The following is a 22231-nucleotide window of genomic DNA, read 5'->3' as shown; positions in this document are numbered from 1 at the left end:
GTTCAAATATCAAATACTTTTGTAGGAGTTATCATGGTTATGTTATAAAGAGGGCTGCGACAATAACACTTTTGTAAAACGTACATTACTCAGTAACAACAATAAATCAAGCAAGTTTTCAAAGTATATGATTTGTAGAATGAACTTTTGCAAAACATCAAATTTATTTTTCAATAATATATTGATTTAGTTAATGAAAATCGATTTTTTTTGTTTTGGCTGCTTCGACCAACAATACCTCGTATCCTTAAACTTTGTAAACGTTGTGTGTTTGATAGGTTGTTCGTGCCGTTGAAATCACCAGGTCTTGTTTTGTCAATATCCGTAGATATGGGACGCACAACTTTTTAAACGTCACTGAAACGTGAATTTGAACGATACTCAATCTTACGATCAAAACCAAAACACCTGTATAGATTTTTTCTTGATTACAAAATAAAACAAATAAACGAAGTTCAAATAGAATATTTCAACTGGATTTGTACCATTTGAAACTGAGCACAATTATTATCAATAATTATATTCAAAATTGGTCAATGGACAAGTTTGGCCATAATATCATGACAGATACTAGTTTTGTTTAATAAAGCTCGGGCATCCGGGTCATTTCGTTTGGAATGATTCACTCGATTTGAGGGATGTAAAACCCGGCCGCACAGGCCTACTTTTTAATATATTTTTTTAAAGAAACGCCGAAGTAAACAACGACCGTAACAAAATTCACAGGGCGAAAGGTTTGTTGTTGTTTGTTGACATGGTTGTTGATAATCCACTTTTGTGTGGCCCATCCAAATCGGTGCCACATGTCCGTCAATTTTGTTGTGTACCACATTTGTACAGAGACAATCAGAGATTTGAATCACCTTATGCAACTATTATAGACACACACCCGATAAAAGGTATAGAACAGTCCAGTCGCAGTAGAATTGGGAATTACCTAACAATACTATTTCCCGGATCTATTTCGAGTTATTCCAAAATGTAAAAAATTCAATCATACATGTAAATTTCTCAATTCTGGCTGCGTCACAATGCCTTTCCATCTCAATACTTGGTTCGTGATTTTGTCAACTGTGTTGCTGGCATATAAGCAGGCATTTAGTGGTAAGTTACATTTCATTTGTTGTTTTTACATCTTCTATATTTTTGCCCAAGTCACGGTTTGTATGCTGTTTAGTTATCATGTCAATCAACTTTTGTTATATAAAAGGTTATCAAAACAATTCAAAAACTTTTTTTTAAAGTTGCTGTAAAACATTGCAACATACTGTCATTTAAGTGTTGACAAAATATTCTGGTATAAATGCAACGTTCAATCCAAAAATAGTGGAAATGAGTGGGAATATGCACTGATCTGTGCCAATGTGTCAATCCCTCTCATCATAATGATTAAAAAAGTATAGTTTAACCTGTTTCCGATTTATAGTTCTTAAGATATAGGCAAAAAGGTCAAATGTCAAATTTCCAGATTCACTGGTGTCAAAAATCAACAATGCCGCTCCGAATTTGATATAAAAAAGGGTTTCAGATTGTTTTACTTGGAGCAACATTTTAAACAAAGAATACCGTAATAGTTTGTCATATCACAACTTGAGTGTTTCGTTATTTTGGTATCATCTCAAAATAAGCCAATGTTAACAGGATTCATGGGCTTTGACCTTTTTTGCAAACTATTCTTTGGTTAACCCTAGAACCCCCCTAAGTTTTTCATCCATCATAAAAAAACGCGTGTGTTAACGCCCAAACGACATAGGTTAATCGTAGATCCATCCTTTGCGCTCCACCGGTTTCTACAACAAAATGCATGATTTTCATTTCGCTCTTGTAAAATTATTCTCAGAGTTATTGACTTTTTACTTCTTAGTCATTATATTTAGAAGAAAATTTAGTGAAAATCACATGTTCGTAGGATTTTTAGCTGAAAATCAATTTTGCCTATACTTTTGTACATAGCGAAAAGTTCCCAAATTTGCTTGGGCGCTTTCATATTATGACGTCTAGAGATATTATGTGGTGAACGTTTGTACTTATTTTGGTACCACTGGATAGAGGAGACCCATAACTATACATTGGTACCAAATAATAATGGTATATGACGTTTATTGAAAATTAGGGGGTTCAACAACCCCCCTTCGTAGTCCGTGCAAACTAATTTACTTCATGGGCCTGATTATAATTGAATATACCAGTTTTTCCTCCCAGCTCTATTTTATTTTCACTTGCAGATGATTTTATCATAGTTGCTGATCTGGCCAACCATACCATTTGGACTGGATCAGTCGTCCATGATGCTCCGCTAGAATTGACAGAAATCCCAACCATAGACTTCTTCCGACCAACCGCGGTGGACTATGATCCGGTAGACAGAAAGTTATATTGGACAGACATAACAAGGGGTACTATTAATAGAGCGAATTTGGATGGCACTAATGAAGAAGTCTTGTTCTCCTTCTTATCGAGTACGTATGAAGTCAAAAACATCAATTCTCTTGATTTAAGTCCGGTGAGGTTGTATACACTAAAATGGGTCTCGAGTTTCTATGACCACATTGACCCCACTTTTTGTTCACCACCCTTTCACTAAAATATGCATAATTATGAAGAGCTTGTTTCCAAAAAGGATTATATCCACTTTTTTGGCAGGATCGTAAATGGAGAAATATCCCAAAATCTGCTCGGGGTGATTTTTTCACAATTTGGGTTTGTTGCGAATTTGTGATGTTTTTAATGTTAAAAATATTGACTGATAGTTTCAGACCTGAATATAACATGTATAAATGGCATCTTGTATTTTTTGTGACATTTTTCAAGGTAATTCCTACTCTCAACATTGTCAATAATATTTTTAAAGGCCGATATCTCAATTTCCAATTTTATAATACCATAACTTACGAACTCAATATCTTCGCTGATAACCCACTTTACACATGCCAAATTTTTGGGATCCCAATTTGCATATCAAATCGTTTCCGTACTGTTTTCCTAAGCCTTTTATTTAAAAGGCGTGCCAAAAAATCGCCTGCCCCCCCCTCTCGGCTGGCCAAAGATTGCTTACCCCATTTTGGCTTGCCAAAAATATCTTGCCCCCCCAATTTTACCCTCCTCAGGGCTCATAATTATTGCACAGCCCTAATACAATTGATGGTAAACGAAGTATTTTGAAGGTATTTGGGCAATGGTCCGCTATCGGAAATAACCTCTAAATAATTTTTGACCCCAATTCTCTGTAGAACATAATAGACACTGGCTATATAGGCGATGCGTATGTACAAATGAAATAATAATGTACTATGTATTTTAGAGGAAGCAGATGTATTTTGAAGGGTTTAAGTTACATACCGGAATTTTTTAAAACGTTTTATATGAAAAAACAAAAAAAACCCCCAAAACACCATTTTAAAAATGTTACCAAAATGTTATTGTAAGATATGCTTTAGCAAACTTTATTTCAAAATAGTTTGTCAACGCCTCAATAACATTATGTTAGAATGTTTTGCAGCAATTTTTCTAAATTGTTTTGAATGTTATTGAAACGCTTAATACTATTTTTATACCTTAACTGATATTTAAACCTTTTCTGTTTGCCGGGCAGCAGTATTTTAAAGGTATTTGGTTCCATAACGGAAATGACCACTAAGATGACATATGACCCCGATTCTATAAAGAACTTATAGCTGATGCATATGTGCTGTGTCATTGTAAATATTATGTAATTTTCGGAACTTGAGCAATAGGATTTTGAAGGTATTTAGTTACATACCGGAAATGACCTCTGACCCTGTGTATAACATTTAGACATTTGCAATAGCCGACGCGTGTGTACAAGTGAAGTTGTGCTGTGTAATATGATGAAAGAGCAGCATTTTCAATGAAAATCGCGTTTATGGCCGTAGTGACCTTCGGATGACCTTTGACCCTAAGTGCTAAGGAAAAAAGGTCTTTCAAATTAGCAAATAATTGTTAGTAAATGTCATATGTTGCAATTTTCTTTTCCAGTCCCAGAAGGACTTGCGATAGATTCTGTCCATCGCGTCATGTACTGGGTTGATTCAGGACCTGCTATAATCGAGAAAGCCAACCTGAATGGGACAGGACGTACAACAATAATAAACACCGATATAGAAAGACCTAGAGCTATCGTGGTAGATTCGACAGCAGGGTAAGGGGCAATCATTTTGACAAGATTAGTTGTACGTGGACGCGTGATGTCATTATGATGTCAATATTATGAGATGTAATAACATGTATAACGATCGATCTTTCGCACCACTAAGCATACGGTATAGAGACAACTCGTACCAAAATAACGCTTAATACGTTGAGTTTCCTTTGCAGTTGACGCATTAGACAAAACTAGGTTTACGAACGTGGATGTGGTATACGGAAACGCGAGATGCCACGTGATGTCACTGTAACCCCGTCCATAATACGCAAAACCACTGTTATTTGACGTGGGGACTCAATATATCTGATTAGCAGAACTTTATTTGCATATGCCCATGATAATACATCATGAAAACAAGGTACACCAAAACAAGGGTCACCAAAAGGTGGCACAAGTTGATAAATCAACGCTAAATTGACGTTGAACATACTGCAGTTACTGTCCGTTTTCCTATACACAATACACAGTGCTCTTTCCCATTGACGCGTGACCTCTACAAATAGCCCTACGTTAAAAGTATGGGATATGACTAGTTAACGTCGCTGTGTGAAAAATAACCGGCCAATATTAAAAGTACTCTTCTAAAGTTCTAGAAAATATAGTTTTAACATGTCCTAAATTTTTAGCTAATTTAGATGTTTGGAAATATTCGTACTTTGGTGTTTTAGTTAATGTTATAGGTAATAGTACATTGCCTAGTTAACGTCGCTGTGTGAAAAATAACCGGCCAATATTAAAAGTACTTTTCTAAAATTCTAGACAATATAGTTTTGTAACATGTCCTAAATTTTAGCTAATTTAGGTGTTTGGAGAGGGTCGTACTTTTGTGTTTTAGGAAGGATATGTAAACGACAGATAACACCAAAAATATGAAGAAATTATTTCCTAACCGTGTTAAGTCAACAATCATTATGTTGCTCATTTTCAAGAATTCTGGTTTACAAAAAGCACGCCATTGTCTCATTTCGTGAACAATGGTACACATACCATTGTTTCCTTTCGTTTCCTTTATAATCGGTTACCCAACTGAAGCTTTAATACAAACTTTATTGCGATATCGCACATGAAAACAGTCACATGTGCACAGCCAGAGAAGATCCGATTTAATCAGTTGAGCTGTTTCAATGAGTGTTATCTTGGTTTAATAGCTTTTAATGGGGTTAAGTCCTGCAAAGGTCGAGATGAATTCTACTGTAGACATGACTGCATCATGATCGACGATCTCATTTACGTCAAGAACGTCATCAACTTCCATTCAACGTTGTAGGCTGTTGTATATAGCAACGACGATGATGTGCGTTCGAATTTGAAACTGATATCTACTACATATAAACCGCGGCCGCTTTTCGACCCGATAGGTTTCAGATGGACACGATTTCAATCATATTAAATCTGGTTGAAATTGATGTCAATTCAACGTCCATTTGAAAATTGTTCTCGCTAAAGAAGAGTAGATAATATCAAGGAGGAAATGATCTGAAGGCATATATTAAGTTAGATCTGGCCATCCTAATTACAAAAAAAATAAAAAAAAATAAAATAAAATAACGGCATTTCTGGTAAAAAAAAAACAACAAAACAAAACAAAACAAACAAACAAACAAACAAAAAAAACAAATAAAAACAACAACAAACACTAGATGTGTTACAAGGAGAAATACAAGTATAGTACTGTGCATGGCATTCCACTTTATCACTTTAAACAAGACATCTCTATGTCCTATATATTATATTCATAATATCCACGTGATCCGGTGGCACACAATCTTGTTCACTCGAATGACGGCCCCAAGGTTAATTTTGCCACCACCTTCATCAACAGCCCTAAAAGATATTATGTGGTGAACGTTTGTACTTATTTTGGTACCACTGGATAGAGGAGACCCATAACTATACATTGGTACCAAATAATAATGGTATATGACGTTTATTGAAAATTAGGGGGTTCAACAACCCCCCTTCGTAGTCCGTGCAAACTAATTTACTTCATGGGCCTGATTATAATTGAATATACCAGTTTTTCCTCCCAGCTCTATTTTATTTTCACTTGCAGATGATTTTATCATAGTTGCTGATCTGGCCAACCATACCATTTGGACTGGATCAGTCGTCCATGATGCTCCGCTAGAATTGACAGAAATCCCAACCATAGACTTCTTCCGACCAACCGCGGTGGACTATGATCCGGTAGACAGAAAGTTATATTGGACAGACATAACAAGGGGTACTATTAATAGAGCGAATTTGGATGGCACTAATGAAGAAGTCTTGTTCTCCTTCTTATCGAGTACGTATGAAGTCAAAACATCAATTCTCTTGATTTAAGTCCGGTGAGGTTGTATACACTAAAATGGGTCTCGAGTTTCTATGACCACATTGACCCCACTTTTTGTTCACCACCCTTTCACTAAAATATGCATAATTATGAAGAGCTTGTTTCCAAAAAGGATTATATCCACTTTTTTGGGCAGGATCGTAAATGGAGAAATATCCCAAAATCTGCTCGGGGTGATTTTTTCACAATTTGGGTTTGTTGCGAATTTGTGATGTTTTTAATGTTAAAAATATTGACTGATAGTTTCAGACCTGAATATAACATGTATAAATGGCATCTTGTATTTTTTGTGACATTTTTCAAGGTAATTCCTACTCTCAACATTGTCAATAATATTTTTAAAGGCCGATATCTCAATTTCCAATTTTATAATACCATAACTTACGAACTCAATATCTTCGCTGATAACCCACTTTACACATGCCAAATTTTTGGGATCCCAATTTGCATATCAAATCGTTTCCGTACTGTTTTCCTAAGCCTTTTATTTAAAAGGCGTGCCAAAAATCGCCTGCCCCCCTCTCGGCTGGCCAAAGATTGCTTACCCCATTTTGGCTTGCCAAAAATATCTTGCCCCCCCCCCCAATTTTACCCTCCTCAGGGCTCATAATTATTGCACAGCCCCTAATACAATTGATGGTAAACGAAGTATTTTGAAGGTATTTGGGCAATGGTCCGCTATCGGAAATAACCTCTAAATAATTTTTGACCCCAATTCTCTGTAGAACATAATAGACACTGGCTATATAGGCGATGCGTATGTGCAAATGAAATAATAATGTACTATGTATTTTAGAGGAAGCAGATGTATTTTGAAGGGTTTAAGTTACATACCGGAATTTTTTAAAACGTTTTATATGAAAAAACAAAAAAAACCACCAAAACAACATTTTAAAAATGTTACCAAAATGTTATTGTAAGATATGCTTTAGCAAACTTTATTTCAAAATAGTTTGTCAACGCCTCAATAACATTATGTTAGAATGTTTTGCAGCAATTTTTCTAAATTGTTTTGAATGTTATTGAAACGCTTAATACTATTTTTATACCTTAACTGATATTTAAACCTTTTCTGTTTGCCGGGCAGCAGTATTTTAAAGGTATTTGGTTCCATAACGGAAATGACCACTAAGATGACATATGACCCCGATTCTATGAAGAACTTATAGCTGATGCATATGTGCTGTGTCATTGTAAATATTATGTAATTTTCGGAACTTGAGCAATAGGATTTTGAAGGTATTTAGTTACATACCGGAAATGACCTCTGACCCGTGTATAACATTTAGACATTTGCAATAGCCGACGCGTGTGTACAAGTGAAGTTGTGCTGTGTAATATGATGAAAGAGCAGCATTTTCAATGAAAATCGCGTTTATGGCCGTAGTGACCTTCGGATGACCTTTGACCCTAAGTGCTAAGGAAAAAAGGTCTTTCAAATTAGCAAATAATTGTTAGTAAATGTCATATGTTGCAATTTTCTTTTCCAGTCCCAGAAGGACTTGCGATAGATTCTGTCCATCGCGTCATGTACTGGGTTGATTCAGGACCTGCTATAATCGAGAAAGCCAACCTGAATGGGACAGGACGTACAACAATAATAAACACCGATATAGAAAGACCTAGAGCTATCGTGGTAGATTCGACAGCAGGGTAAGGGCAATCATTTTGACAAGATTAGTTGTACGTGGACGCGTGATGTCATTATGATGTCAATATTATGAGATGTAATAACATGTATAACGATCGATCTTTCGCACCACTAAGCATACGGTATAGAGACAACTCGTACCAAAATAACGCTTAATACGTTGAGTTTCCTTTGCAGTTGACGCATTAGACAAAACTAGGTTTACGAACGTGGATGTGGTATACGGAAACGCGAGATGCCACGTGATGTCACTGTAACCCCGTCCATAATACGCAAAACCACTGTTATTTGACGTGGGGGACTCAATATATCTGATTAGCAGAACTTTATTTGCATATGCCCATGATAATACATCATGAAAACAAGGTACACCAAAACAAGGGTCACCAAAAGGTGGCACAAGTTGATAAATCAACGCTAAATTGACGTTGAACATACTGCAGTTACTGTCCGTTTTCCTATACACAATACACAGTGCTCTTTCCCATTGACGCGTGACCTCTACAAATAGCCCTACGTTAAAAGTATGGGATATGACTAGTTAACGTCGCTGTGTGAAAAATAACCGGCCAATATTAAAAGTACTCTTCTAAAGTTCTAGAAAATATAGTTTTTTAACATGTCCTAAATTTTTAGCTAATTTAGATGTTTGGAAATATTCGTACTTTGGTGTTTTAGTTAATGTTATAGGTAATAGTACATTGCCTAGTTAACGTCGCTGTGTGAAAAATAACCGGCCAATATTAAAAGTACTTTTCTAAAATTCTAGACAATATAGTTTTGTAACATGTCCTAAATTTTTAGCTAATTTAGGTGTTTGGAGAGGGTCGTACTTTTGTGTTTTAGGAAGGATATGTAAACGACAGATAACACCAAAAATATGAAGAAATTATTTCCTAACCGTGTTAAGTCAACAATCATTATGTTGCTCATTTTCAAGAATTCTGGTTTACAAAAAGCACGCCATTGTCTCATTTTCGTGAACAATGGTACACATACCATTGTTTCCTTTCGTTTCCTTTATAATCGGTTACCCAACTGAAGCTTTAATACAAACTTTATTGCGATATCGCACATGAAAACAGTCACATGTGCACAGCCAGAGAAGATCCGATTTAATCAGTTGAGCTGTTTCAATGAGTGTTATCTTGGTTTAATAGCTTTTAATGGGGTTAAGTCCTGCAAAGGTCGAGATGAATTCTACTGTAGACATGACTGCATCATGATCGACGATCTCATTTACGTCAAGAACGTCATCAACTTCCATTCAACGTTGTAGGCTGTTGTATATAGCAACGACGATGATGTGCGTTCGAATTTGAAACTGATATCTACTACATATAAACCGCGGCCGCTTTTCGACCCGATAGGTTTCAGATGGACACGATTTCAATCATATTAAATCTGGTTGAAATTGATGTCAATTCAACGTCCATTTGAAAATTGTTCTCGCTAAAGAAGAGTAGATAATATCAAGGAGGAAATGATCTGAAGGCATATATTAAGTTAGATCTGGCCATCCTAATTACAAAAAAATAAAAAAAAAATAAAATAAAATAACGGCATTTCTGGTAAAAAAAAGCAACAACAAAACAAAACAAACAAACAAACAAACAAACAAACAAAACAAAACAAATAAAAAACAACAACAAACACTAGATGTGTTACAAGGAGAAATACAAGTATAGTACTGTGCATGGCATTCCACTTTATCACTTTAAACAAGACATCTCTATGTCCTATATATTATATTCATAATATCCACGTGATCCGGTGGCACACAATCTTGTTCACTCGAATGACGGCCCCAAGGTTAATTTTGCCACCACCTTCATCAACAGCCCTAAAAGGTTGACCTAATTTTTTAGATGGTTTGAAAAAGTTAAGAGCAATCTTCAAAATTCGATGTCAATTGGTGTTACACTTTTTTAAAACCTCCCAGATAATGATCTTATCAGAAACATTTCCGGCTCTGTCATGAACAGTGACCACTCAAGTTCGCTCGAATGACCCTTTCCCCCGACTGATAGGTCAAATTGGGGGGAGGCTGTACCCACCCTCTTTTGTTCATGCCATTTATTATTAGACATTATGCAATAATCAGGACGATAATATGATCTTATCAAGATATTATCTTGAATTTTTTAAAGCTTTATTTACTGGACCGATTGGGGTAATCACAGCAAGATTGAGAGAGCTAAACTAGATGGCAGTGAGCGATATGTTTTTGTTGATACTGAATTGAACCGACCAAGTGGACTAGCTCTTGATTTTGAAGGTAAAGTAAATAACACCTGTACATTCTTCTTCTCCTGAACTCACCGTAAGGAAACTAAAAACTTCATCAACTTGAGAAGACCTATTATTCTTCGATACAAATTTAACACAGGTATTTGAAAACATTATTATTCAGACTTTAACCGGTTCAATTCACTGCACGGTACCGTCAACACATAAAATATGATCATCTCCCATCCCTATATATTATGTTTGGCGGCGCGATGACACTTCTCATCCCAGACTCATTTTTAGCCGCACGCTTTGACGAAAACTGAATTTATTATTTTTTTAAAACTCATTTTATCCCAAATGTTGATCTAGATCTATTCAATTGCTGCTTCATGTAATTTACATAAAATACTGATATTACAGATACAAAAATACTTCTGTTTATTTTAATTTGCTCCAGCCACTGCCTCTTCAACACAGAAATGTCACCACGTAAATCCTTGAATAAATAAGTTTGTTTTTGATTGTTTCACAGATCAGAGACTGTATTGGTGTGATGCTGGAATGCAAAGAATAGAAACTGTAGATTTCAACGGTGGAAGTAGGCTAAATTTATTCCATGGTTATAATTTTACAATGAACTCATTTGATTTGGCCATCAGTGGAAATGACATTTACTGGACCGATTGGGCGTACTTGAATATACTACGCATGGATAAATACGCTGGTTTGACTAGTTTGGAGGCAGCGACGCCGCCTCTTTTGGCACAGGGCGGTGGGGTACACATAGGTTCGTTGCATTTTGTTTGTGTTTGTTACATTAAGGGAAGGGGTATGAACGTTTGGACAGTATTTATTGTGGGACATTAGAGCACATCAGACATATCGAATTGCATTCTGAATACGAAGAATGTCCTTCTGATATCAAATAATTTTGATTTTTTGAAATTCGCAATGTAATACACAAATTTATGGCAAATCATTAAAAATTGATATTTTGGATATTTAACAGTACTCGAAGTAAACTTTATAAATTTGATGATTTCTACCTAAAGTGTATGTAGGTGGGATGAAAAGCCGACGATCAATTGAAAATTTTGAACTTTCGTATTGAAGATATGGATTTTTTTTCCCAAAACACCAAAACAAATTAGGTCTTTTTGGGAAAAAAATCCATATCTTCAATATTAAAGGTCAACATTTTCAATTGATCGTCGGCTTTTCCTCCAAGCTACATACACTTTAAGAATATATCATTAGATTTATAAAATTTACTTCGAGGACTGTTATATCTCCAAAATGTGAAAAATATCAAATTTGAATAATTTGTCATAAAATTTGTATTATATCGTGAATTTCATAAAATGAAAATTATTTGATATCAGAAAGACATTCTTCGTATTCAGAATGCAATTCGATTGGTCTGATGTGCTCTCATGTCCCACAAAAAATGCTGTCGAAACGCTCAAAACTCTCATTCCAGTTCCCTTAACTCTTGTTTTAGCAAGTTCGAGTTTTATGACATTACGTATATATTTAAAACCGGTAAGCTGTTAATAAGAGATTCAAATAATGTAGGTTTATTAAGGGCTGGGGTATGAACGTTCGGACAGTATTTATTTTGGGACATCAGAGCACATCAGACATATCGAATTGCATTCTGAATACGAAGAATGTCATTCTGATATCAAATAATTTTGATTTTTGAAATTCGCAATTTAATACACATTTTATGGCAAATCATTAAAAATTGATATTTTTGATATTTACCAGTACTTGAAGTAAACTTTATAAATCTGATGATTTATTCTTAAAGTGTATGTAGGTGGGATGAAAAGCCGACGATCAATTGAAAATTTTAACCTTTCGTATTGAAGATATGGATTTTTTTTTTTTTTTTTCCTTCTTTTTTGTAGGTCTTTTTTGGAAAAAATCCATATCTTCAATATGAAAGGTCAAAATTTTCAATTGACCGTCGGCTTTTCCTCCCTGCTACATACACTTTAAGAATATATCATTATATTTATATAATTTACTTCGAGGACTGTTATATATCAAAAATTTGAAAAATATCAAATTTTTATAATTTGTCATAAAATTTGTATTATATTGTGATTTTCAAAAAATGAAAATTATTTGATATCAGAAAGACATGCTTCGTATTCAGAATGCAATTCGATAGGTCTGAGGTGCTCTCATGTCCTACAAAAAATACTGTCGAAACGCATTAAACGCTCATTTTAGATCCCTTAATGAGATGTTTTTCCTCAAATTTTTCGTTAAATTAAAAATTAAGAATAAAAAAAGTTAATTTTTCGTTAAAATTTTGGCCTCCTTTTTTCCATTTCCGATGATATGATTGATGAATTAAACTTTGTCTTATAATCGTGGAAAATATCAAAAAGCTAGGCCAAAAGAGAAAGTAAAAAGAAAAAAGTTTAAAGCAGAAGTTTTTTTTCATGTACTCGATGTATAGCAAAAATTCCTCCACCTACGACTCCAGCACCTCCGCCAACGACTTCACCACGAATCGGTACCAAGACACCAACCACAACCCCATCAATGACACCAACCACAACCCCATCAAAGACACCAACCACTACCCCATCCAGCGCAACTACGCAGGAGTCTACTACCACATCCACATTACGTACGTATATAGATACGTATATATAGATTCTAGATTTTGGCGACTATAATATATGGGAAGCACTGAAATACAATTAATTTTAAAGGGCATATCTATTGCAAAAACAAAGACACCAACCAGAACCCCATCCAGCGCAACTACGCAGGAGTCTACTACCACATCCACATTACATACGTATATATATATAGATAGATACTAGATTTTGGCGACTTTAATATATGGGAAGCACTGAAATACATTTAATTTTAAAGGGCATATCTATTGCAAAAACAAGTTAACTCCATTCGAAGAGAATAATTATTACATTACAAGTTGACACTCGTTGCAATATTTTTATTCGTATTTCTCCTGTAAAAGAGAAATTGTGTTGGTAAATGCTGGTTCGTACGGGCCTTCCACCCGTTCGAAGCGAAATTGATTTCCAAGGCAGCGGACTGATGACGTAGGGTAAATGAAGAGGACACTATATGTTCACGAGCAGTACATAACATATGAGCCCTAGAGCTCTTTTGATGTTCATTCATGTATAAATGCGCGACCTTCAACAAGATAAATTGAGAATGAACAACAAAAGCTTAGCTCCCGGGCCATTGAAATTGTTTATTTGCATAATAAATACAATATTGATGTGTCACGCTCAAATTCTAAGCTCTTACGGTAACATTGGTCTAAAATATTTTTTTATTTTTTAGTCCAAATATTTCTCATCATGTTAATATACATATGAATTGTAATATCACAATTTACTAATATATAGTAAAGAAGCGGCCTGATTTTATCCATTATGTGTAAAAACCATTACTTGATTCAGAGTTTTTCGGAAAATAAAACCAGTATACATTCTGTCCATTGCGAGTATTGAAAGTCCATTCTCTCAAAGCTGGCACACTTCATTTCATGACATCACAGTTTTTTATAGGTCAAATCTGTCTCGTTTGAAGGAACTCACCGCCTACAGTTTGGTTTTGCGGAATATCAATTTCAAAAGACTCATTTTCTCAAAAAAGGAGTCATTTTCATTGTGCTCATAATATTAGCTTGCCAATGATATGGTGTTGTCCGAGCAATATATATGCCCTTTAAGCAGCATGTTAACCTTGGTTTGGGGGTAAAATCAAAAACATGCTGTATTAAAGTAGATATAAGATCCGGTGACTACTAAATTTCAAGTGCTTCGCCCTTTTGTGACCAGATCATGTTAGACTTTGTTCCAGCCGCCTTGTTCTTCTTCGGGATGAAGGAGCACAATCCAGCTTGGAACCGAGACTAGCAATATGTACGCACCTTAGATTATTAATACATAGATTGGAATTTTTCATGCCTGTGCCCTCTAAGCGTACTCGAATTCAGCTGACGCCGGTACAGCATACAGACCTGGCGACATCGCTTATCTTACGCGTGAAGTTTCTTTTGTGTACGCTCGCGCTTTTTGCGCTATTTTTGAGTTTGCTCACGCGGTACCTGACTTAGCGTCGATCCCCTGAGGCAACATGCCATGTTTCCGCGGTATGGTACGCACGTTTTGGCTCCTCCGCAGCCGGTTTGGTTCCCGGGTTTGGTTACGCTCCCTCCACACAAACAGTCTGCGTATACGCCGTTTCTGATTAGCTAATATGGCGACAATGCAAAGTACATGAGAACCTGATCAGAAGCGATGCATCCGTGAACTTGATTGCCAGTGGGTCTTGGCTGAATAATCAGATACGCGAGCAGAACGTGCTGGATGACGTCATGGGAAAAGTGCTAGCCAATCAAAAAGAACACGTTCGTTATCATTGGCAGAATGTTTATGTGGAGGGAGCGGACCAAACTGGCTGCTGTGGAGACTAGTTTTGATCGCCGTATAACACATCACAATATCTCGTTAGCTTTCGTTTGATATAAAAACAACAACTTCTGATTGGATGAAGGGCACACTTGAGGTTACGACAAAAACCAATCACAGAGGCCTGTTTTCCAGCTAGAAACTCACGCAGCTCTTACGATGCTATGCACTCAACCGTGTAATGTAATTAAAGACTGTGTAGAGACAGTTCACGGCTTGCTTGGAAGCTCTTCGAAAAAAATGTGTGCCCAGGTTTATCGAGGTGGAAACTGTGCATAGATGGTTTCTAAGAGAATCGTTTTTGTATACAAACCTTTCGATATGTGAAAATAATGTTTGCTATGTCAAACAATATGGTGTTCGCTATGTCGAAAAATATGTTCGCTATGTTGTATATAAAATTCGCTTTTGTCGTAGTTCTTCTACGTCGAATATGAAATAAGAGAGAGATTGCGATGTTCCAAACGCAGCACGTGGAACGTACGTTTTTACGTACGTTAATACGGTGTTAAATATTGCTAGTCTCGGTTCCAAACTGGATTGTGCTCATTCATCACGAAGGAGAACAAGTCAGCTGGAATGAAGACTATAATATTTGATCTAATCTAATCTAGGTCGATAGAGGGCATAGTGATTGAAAAAATAACAGTAAACTGAGTCTCTGCCTAATTCAAACAGGCCGCTTTTGATTTTGACCTAGGCCTATATGCTGATTAAACTTAATTGGTTTTTTTGTGCTCCCCAAATATTATAGTTGTCCAAAAACATATATTTAAAGATCACTGCATCAATACATCATGACTTTACTTTCAAAATGAGACTTTTTCGTCCTGAAAATTGGGCGCGTTGCATGGACTTAGACATGAGGGAAAATCAGCATATTTCAACGTAGCATCTGCGTTTTATTCTACTTTGGAATCCAAAATGGGAAATCGTAATGTCATTTTTTGTACGCAAAGTATCACACAAATTTCAATGGGCAATCTCTGCGTATGAATATTGCGTTTAAATTTAGTCCATTTTTAACACATCACTGTACCTTTATTATAATGATTTGTTACAAAAAAAAAATCATAATAATAATTAGACTTTCCTTCGTATGTTCATTATCTTTGACTGTCTTTAACATATTGTGAAATGGACAAATTTTGTGCATTTTCAACGATGTATCTATGTCGCTTTCGCACGTGGAATATCTCGTGAAATACGTGACCTCGCTTCGATACAGGAGAGTGGTTTTGAATAGATCAACGTACGTCCGATGTCTACGTTTGGAAATCGCAATGTCTCTATTGTTTCTTATGTCAAAGGTCCGCTATGTTGAGTATGAAATAAGGTTCGCTATCATGGCAAATATGTAACAAGGTTCGCGATGAAATAAAGTTGGCTAGGGTTAGCGTTAGGGCTATATTTAGTGTTATGCCAGCCTAGGGTTAGAGTTAGTGTAAGGATTTGGATTAGATTCGACGTAGCGAATCTTATTCATATTCTACGTAGCGAACTTTGTTACATATTTGACATAACGGACCTTCGATATAGCGAATAATATTTTATTCGACAAAGCGGACCTTCGACATATCAAAACTAATTTCATGTTCGACATCTTCAAAATAGCGAACCTTCGATATAGCGGCCTGTATCCGTTTTTCTTCCATTTTCTCTCTATAGTAATTGCTCTTTGCGTGGGTGTAGCTGTATTCGTCTGCGTAATTGTTGTCATTCTTGTTATTGTCGGATATTTTTGCAAATCTAGGTAAGATAAAGAGTTAACTTCTCCTTTCAATAAACTCATTATTATCACCATTATCACTATAATAATTAAATACCTGAATACAAAGCCCACCCAAGTCCATACTTTGGCCAAATTGAGTTAAGCATGGGAAATTGCTGCTTATACATAGGTCTATCATATTTGTGTAAAAGAACAATACATATCCACCCTCTACGTGCGTCTATTGAGCATGTGAAAGTCCTGGACTTGGGTGGGTTTTACACCCATATTATAGTGCTCTCGCAAACAGGGCAAGATGGCTAACCTGCTACATTGAGGTGATAGCAACCCCGGATAGCAACAGTGATGACGAAATAAGTTGTAAAAGACACAGAAATTAAGCCGAATGGGCAAAGAACAAGAAAAAAGACCGAGAGCATAGGGTAAAGAATACATTTACTATGTGATTAAAATAACCACACCCAAGTCAAGCATACAAAATGACCCCTCACGATGTCCCCGAAATGCTAATCGTCATACCTAATACATTTTAACCGACTCATTTGCATGCAAAACTTGCCATATTTATCAGGTAAAATGATAAACAGTTTTTGTTAGTTTTCTCAAAATCACTTTCCATGGACTTGGGTGGGTTTTGTATTCATGTATTCAATTCTTAATCCCTTTTGGCCAGCCCAAATCATATCCCGGGGGATGGAGCCATACAATTTTATAGTGAAATTTGTTTTTCTTAATGATATAACAATTATCGGTATCACTTTCATACCAGGACAACTACGCAATCCGGATCTTCTTTGACAACGTCTCAATCCGGATCTACTTTGACACGTAAAGAATCGGAACATCTTTACATGGAGCCATATTCTCCCCAAGACCAAAGGTCTGAAATCAATACGACAGCTATATATGACGACAATATACAGGGATATAACTCGTATATCACTAACTAGGCCAAAAAAGTGTTTGTTTGCCCAGACATGGGGTAGAATGGAGTGGGTCGGTAGGTCGATTTCTTTTTTTTTTTGTCTTAGATCTGTACACGTGTTGCAGCAAATGGCGTAAGAGAAAATGTGCCTTACATATTGTACTTATGTCAAACCTTAATTTCAACCTTACCACATAAAGTTTAATCTCGTAGGTAACAAAATCTTGATCAAGATTCAGTATAAATACATGGTTGTTGCAAGGGTGACAGGCTGGAAACATGTAGTACAAAATCCCAGACTAGACAATACTTGTCATATTGATGTTGAATGATGGTAAAATATTGTTGGAAGGGGCTAAATGGGAAAAATGAAAGCGTTGATTGCCAGGAATATTAATTTTTAAGTGTCATTTTGCATTTTATAGGGAAAAAACCCCCATTATTTTCTTCATTTTTATATCATTGTTTTAAAAAAAAAGCGTTTGATGGTGTTTTTTTTTCATTTTTTGGGTCGGTCGTGTCTAGGCAAACAAACACGTTTTTTTTAACCTTAAACAACTCTATATTTATGATCTGTTGCCACTTCGTGCCAATTGACATTACATACTACGCACAGTTCGCACTACGACCAGTTCACCACGATTCATTTACTGTGTTACGTTGCCATAGTGCATGCAACCAAAGCGTCAATCAATACACTGCCGTAATATATAAATATTATAACAGGTACATATTTTATTCTAAACTAACTTTTACCTTTTAAAAAAACCATTTCACTTGTATGCAAATAATGAATTCATGTACGAGAAATAACATATAAATTGGATTAAGGGCTATGGTATGAATGTTTGCACAGTATTTTTTGTGGGACATCAGATATATCAAAATGAATTCTGAATACAAGGAATGTTTTTCTGATATCAAATAATTTTGAATTTTTGAAATTCGTGATATAATACAAATTTTATGACAAATTATTAAAATTTGATATTTTCTAAATTTTTGATATTTAACAGTCCTCGAAGTAAACTTTCAAAATCTAATGATACGTACTGTATGAAGCTGACGATCAAATAAAAATTTTGTGCATTCGTATTGAAGATGTGAAATTTTCCCAAAACACCTATTTTTTTGGGTGTTTTGGGAAAAAAAAGAGCAAAATATGAGTTTCAACCGTTATCCTGATTTATCATGACAATAATAAATGTATATAATGTTATTTTAGTCAGCATTAGGGGGGGGGATACTGAGGAAATGTTACTTTTTAAAATCTTTTTGTTGTTGTTATTTTTATGCCTATATCGTCATTAATGTAATAATGTAATTATACTAATGTGTATCTAATTCAAGTTACAAGGATGTACATTCTTTCTTGCACCTCGTTTAAGAACTTGAACTCATAAAATTCGCCCATAGAACTCAGTTTCGGTCGCATTACATTTCACCTAAATATAATACGACTACCACTGTACAGAAGTATGTGAATGTTCTAGTCATCCAGTTGATAAATGGGTTCATATTAGCCTACAAATATTTTATGTCTCAAAGCCCACGCGCGCGTTCGTTTTTCTTTACGCGTCCATATCAGCTGAAACAGCGAATTCATTTATATTTCTTTTTTTTTATATAGTTTTTTGCCGTAAAATCATGAAATTCTATGACAGATTTGGATGGAAAGTTACTGGATTCGATGCTCGCATCGCATTTATTTAGGTATAAAACAGTTGATATTTGTACTTCAATTGTGTAAATCAACCACAATTTATGCAGTATCCTTTTGAACACTCGAAAATGACATTTTAATTCAAAATTAAATTTAAAAATCATGTCTCATTCTTAGGTTCTTTGTCCTGAAGAAGTCAGAGCTACTCCTGACGAAACCTTGACAGTTCTAAACTTGTCCGACGGCGAACCCGCTCAAAACCTACTAATTGTTATGAATTCCTGTCGTACTTTTGATTTGTGCAAGTTTATAATACCTTAAAGGAGTATTTCTTGATCCTACCATCCTCTATTTTATGATATTTTTCAGTTGATATCCACGAAAAAAGCTTATTCCCAAAATTTCAGTTGATTCCGATTTTGCGTTTCCGAGATATGGATGATTATATTTATTACACTGCTCCATAGACAATGTGTTATAATTTAGTTCTGTTGTACCAGAACGTAATTCTAATTTCACGATATTTTTGAAAAACGAAATAATCGGCAAGACATTTTTTATACGTATACATTATGTAGCCAGAGCTTTTCAGTGGTAAAGTCTCAATTTTGTTTTAGAAAAGTGGGGGCTGATGTTGTGGATTACGAAATGCCCTTTTTTTAAATAACAAAATACCTATAATATAGCAACGATAGTTTTCGGATGTTTATGAATGAGGTTAATGATATGATTTTGCTTATTATTCCCATCACAACGAACCCCCCTTCGGGATCGTGAATTATTCTATACAGGGCTTGTCATTATCACTGCAACGAAATCATAATTATTCAGTCACTAACCTTTCACAGCGCAAGGAGTTTCTTAATGATTTTTCAATTTTGCAACGGAAATAGCATTAATTTTTTCTTCATAATTATCGTCTATATAGCTCAGCGATTTTTCTCGTTGCGAAGACAAAATTACGTTCTGAGTATAGTGAATACAGCACCTTTTGACGACATAATAAGTTTATCGTACAAAATATTGCTATTTTGAAGTTAAACTGATGAAATATGGTGCAAAGGTGGAATAAATGCGAGCGAATCGCGCAAAAATGTGCACTTTTGGGGCTAAAATGGGCAAATATGAGGTAATAATTTGGTCAGAAACCCATATTCAGGCGTCAACATGAGGGGAGGGGGTGATTGTATGGACCACCCCCCCCCTGGCAAAATATTGGAGGGTGGATTTATCCCCCATTCCCCGGGATCTACGCCTATGACAGAGAACAAGTACTTGATTTAAGTACTACCTAACACTCCACTGGGTTAACTTGCGGTTAGCATAGCTGTGTGAGTGAACATTGTTACGAGTCGCACTTGACTCAAGCCCAAAATCACATTTTACCCGAACTCACACGAATGCACAACACAAATACACTGTTTGATTAAGCTAGTATTTAATTGAAAACAAAGTATGATTGGTACATATAACAACAATTGCATATAAAAAATTATAAAAAAGCGGTTTTCTTGTTCATGTTGTTGGTGATCCTAGAGTTCTTGCAATATTCTGGACGACTGATGTAATATATCCTTATTCACTAGTCCAGTGTACACTTTATAAATATCCTTGCGTATGAAATCCTCACACGAAAATGATGCTGCTTTCTCCAATCACTTATCTTCTTGCGCTGCTTTCTCCAAAAATGGCGTTTCTTTCACCAATCACTATTTCTCCAAGGAACAGGTTTCTTTAACACAGCTCCGCTGCATTTGACAGATGTGTGGCCTTCACAAACCCAGCAAACTCCAGCAATTCGACAGAAGAACTTTAATCCTTTGATGAGGAAGAGCACATTTGTGTGCTCGCAATCTCCTTCGTTGCTGCATTATAATTAGCTCAATTATTGGCTATGTAAACTGGTTAAAATGTACTTCTCTTTTTGTAGCACGAAGACCATCAAACACATGTGGAGTTTTGCAATCTCCCATGACATTCTGCCTTGAAATCTCAGTCATAATAAAGGCTATGACCACCTGTCAGATCTGTATCCAGATGATAATAATTGTATCATAATTTCATAAAGTCCGTTTCAATCCGCAGTAGACCCTATGTCTCACTTTGGTCCATTTTCGTAGCTTTGAAATAACCATACTTCCAGCTTGTCGGTGAAAACATCCACCCATCTTCTTCGCACAGAGGCTGTTTTAAATAGCACTGTAGGAAACTCATGATCTCCATGGCCACACTCAGTAATACTCCTTGAGTATCCTGATTTTAACTGGTTAACATTAAATACTCTCATTTTGAGAGCTATAGCTATACGTGCATGGTTAAGTTTGAATTTGGACAGTTATATTTACAATAAAAACACACTACCAAACCAAAAAACGTTTCAAAATGTAAAAAGTGGCCAAAGTTTAAAAAATCTTTCCTGTGTGACTTTTCACCCTTTTTAAAACTTCGTCCCATTTAGTAAATTAGTAATAACATGAAGAATGAGTCCTAATTTTTACATGCAACAATGTGCGCTTATAGGTTTAAGACTGTTCGAAAGCGGTGCAATATGACGTAGCCTATGTACTTATCAAAAACATATGAAGGTTTATGTTTTATTATATTGCGTGTTCATAAAGAGTAGAAGAGCATTATATATACATTTACTTAGCAAACTACATAGGCCCTACATCTGTCCAAAATGAATCAATAAAATCGTGTATAAGATATTTGCGGGGATATTTGGGCGGGATTAGAACAATTTAGAAAATAAATGGGCACTTCTGGGTTGGGTATTATAGATTCTATAGAATTTAAGTATGATATATTTTCGATGGTAAATATATTTTCACTTTCAAAGTTAGTAGTTTTCATAATTGCAATTTGTTAATATTATATAAAAAGTACATATAAATATATAATTGTAAGAGTATGGGATCATTTTGAAAATTAATAATTGCGAAACGCCGGCGGTAGAGACCAGCAATAAATGTGTATTTCAGGAATTGCCAAATTCCTGCAGTAGTTTTTTATGAATAGAACACAATAGCGGATACAATAGCGAATTCAATAGAACT

At 35.5% G+C, this 22231-nt stretch overlaps 1 protein-coding gene across 1 annotated transcript in view; it reads left to right on the top strand.

Annotated features, from left to right (window-relative positions):
* LOC140169178 (low-density lipoprotein receptor-related protein 5-like) overlaps positions 1-22231 on the top strand; it is a 78459-nt gene that overhangs the window by 25877 nt on the left and 30351 nt on the right. The window contains exons 7-12 of the mRNA XM_072192435.1: positions 2226-2459; positions 3997-4095; positions 6219-6452; positions 7991-8153; positions 10302-10434; positions 10921-11170. Coding sequence (XP_072048536.1) covers positions 2226-2459; positions 3997-4095; positions 6219-6452; positions 7991-8153; positions 10302-10434; positions 10921-11170 — 1113 coding nt within the window. The remainder of the gene's footprint in view (positions 1-2225; positions 2460-3996; positions 4096-6218; positions 6453-7990; positions 8154-10301; positions 10435-10920; positions 11171-22231) is intronic.

This window comes from Amphiura filiformis, chromosome 14 (genome assembly GCF_039555335.1).
Source record: "Amphiura filiformis chromosome 14, Afil_fr2py, whole genome shotgun sequence".
Taxonomy (NCBI): Eukaryota; Metazoa; Echinodermata; class Ophiuroidea; order Amphilepidida; family Amphiuridae; genus Amphiura; species Amphiura filiformis.
This window is presented reverse-complemented; position numbering and strand designations above follow the sequence as displayed.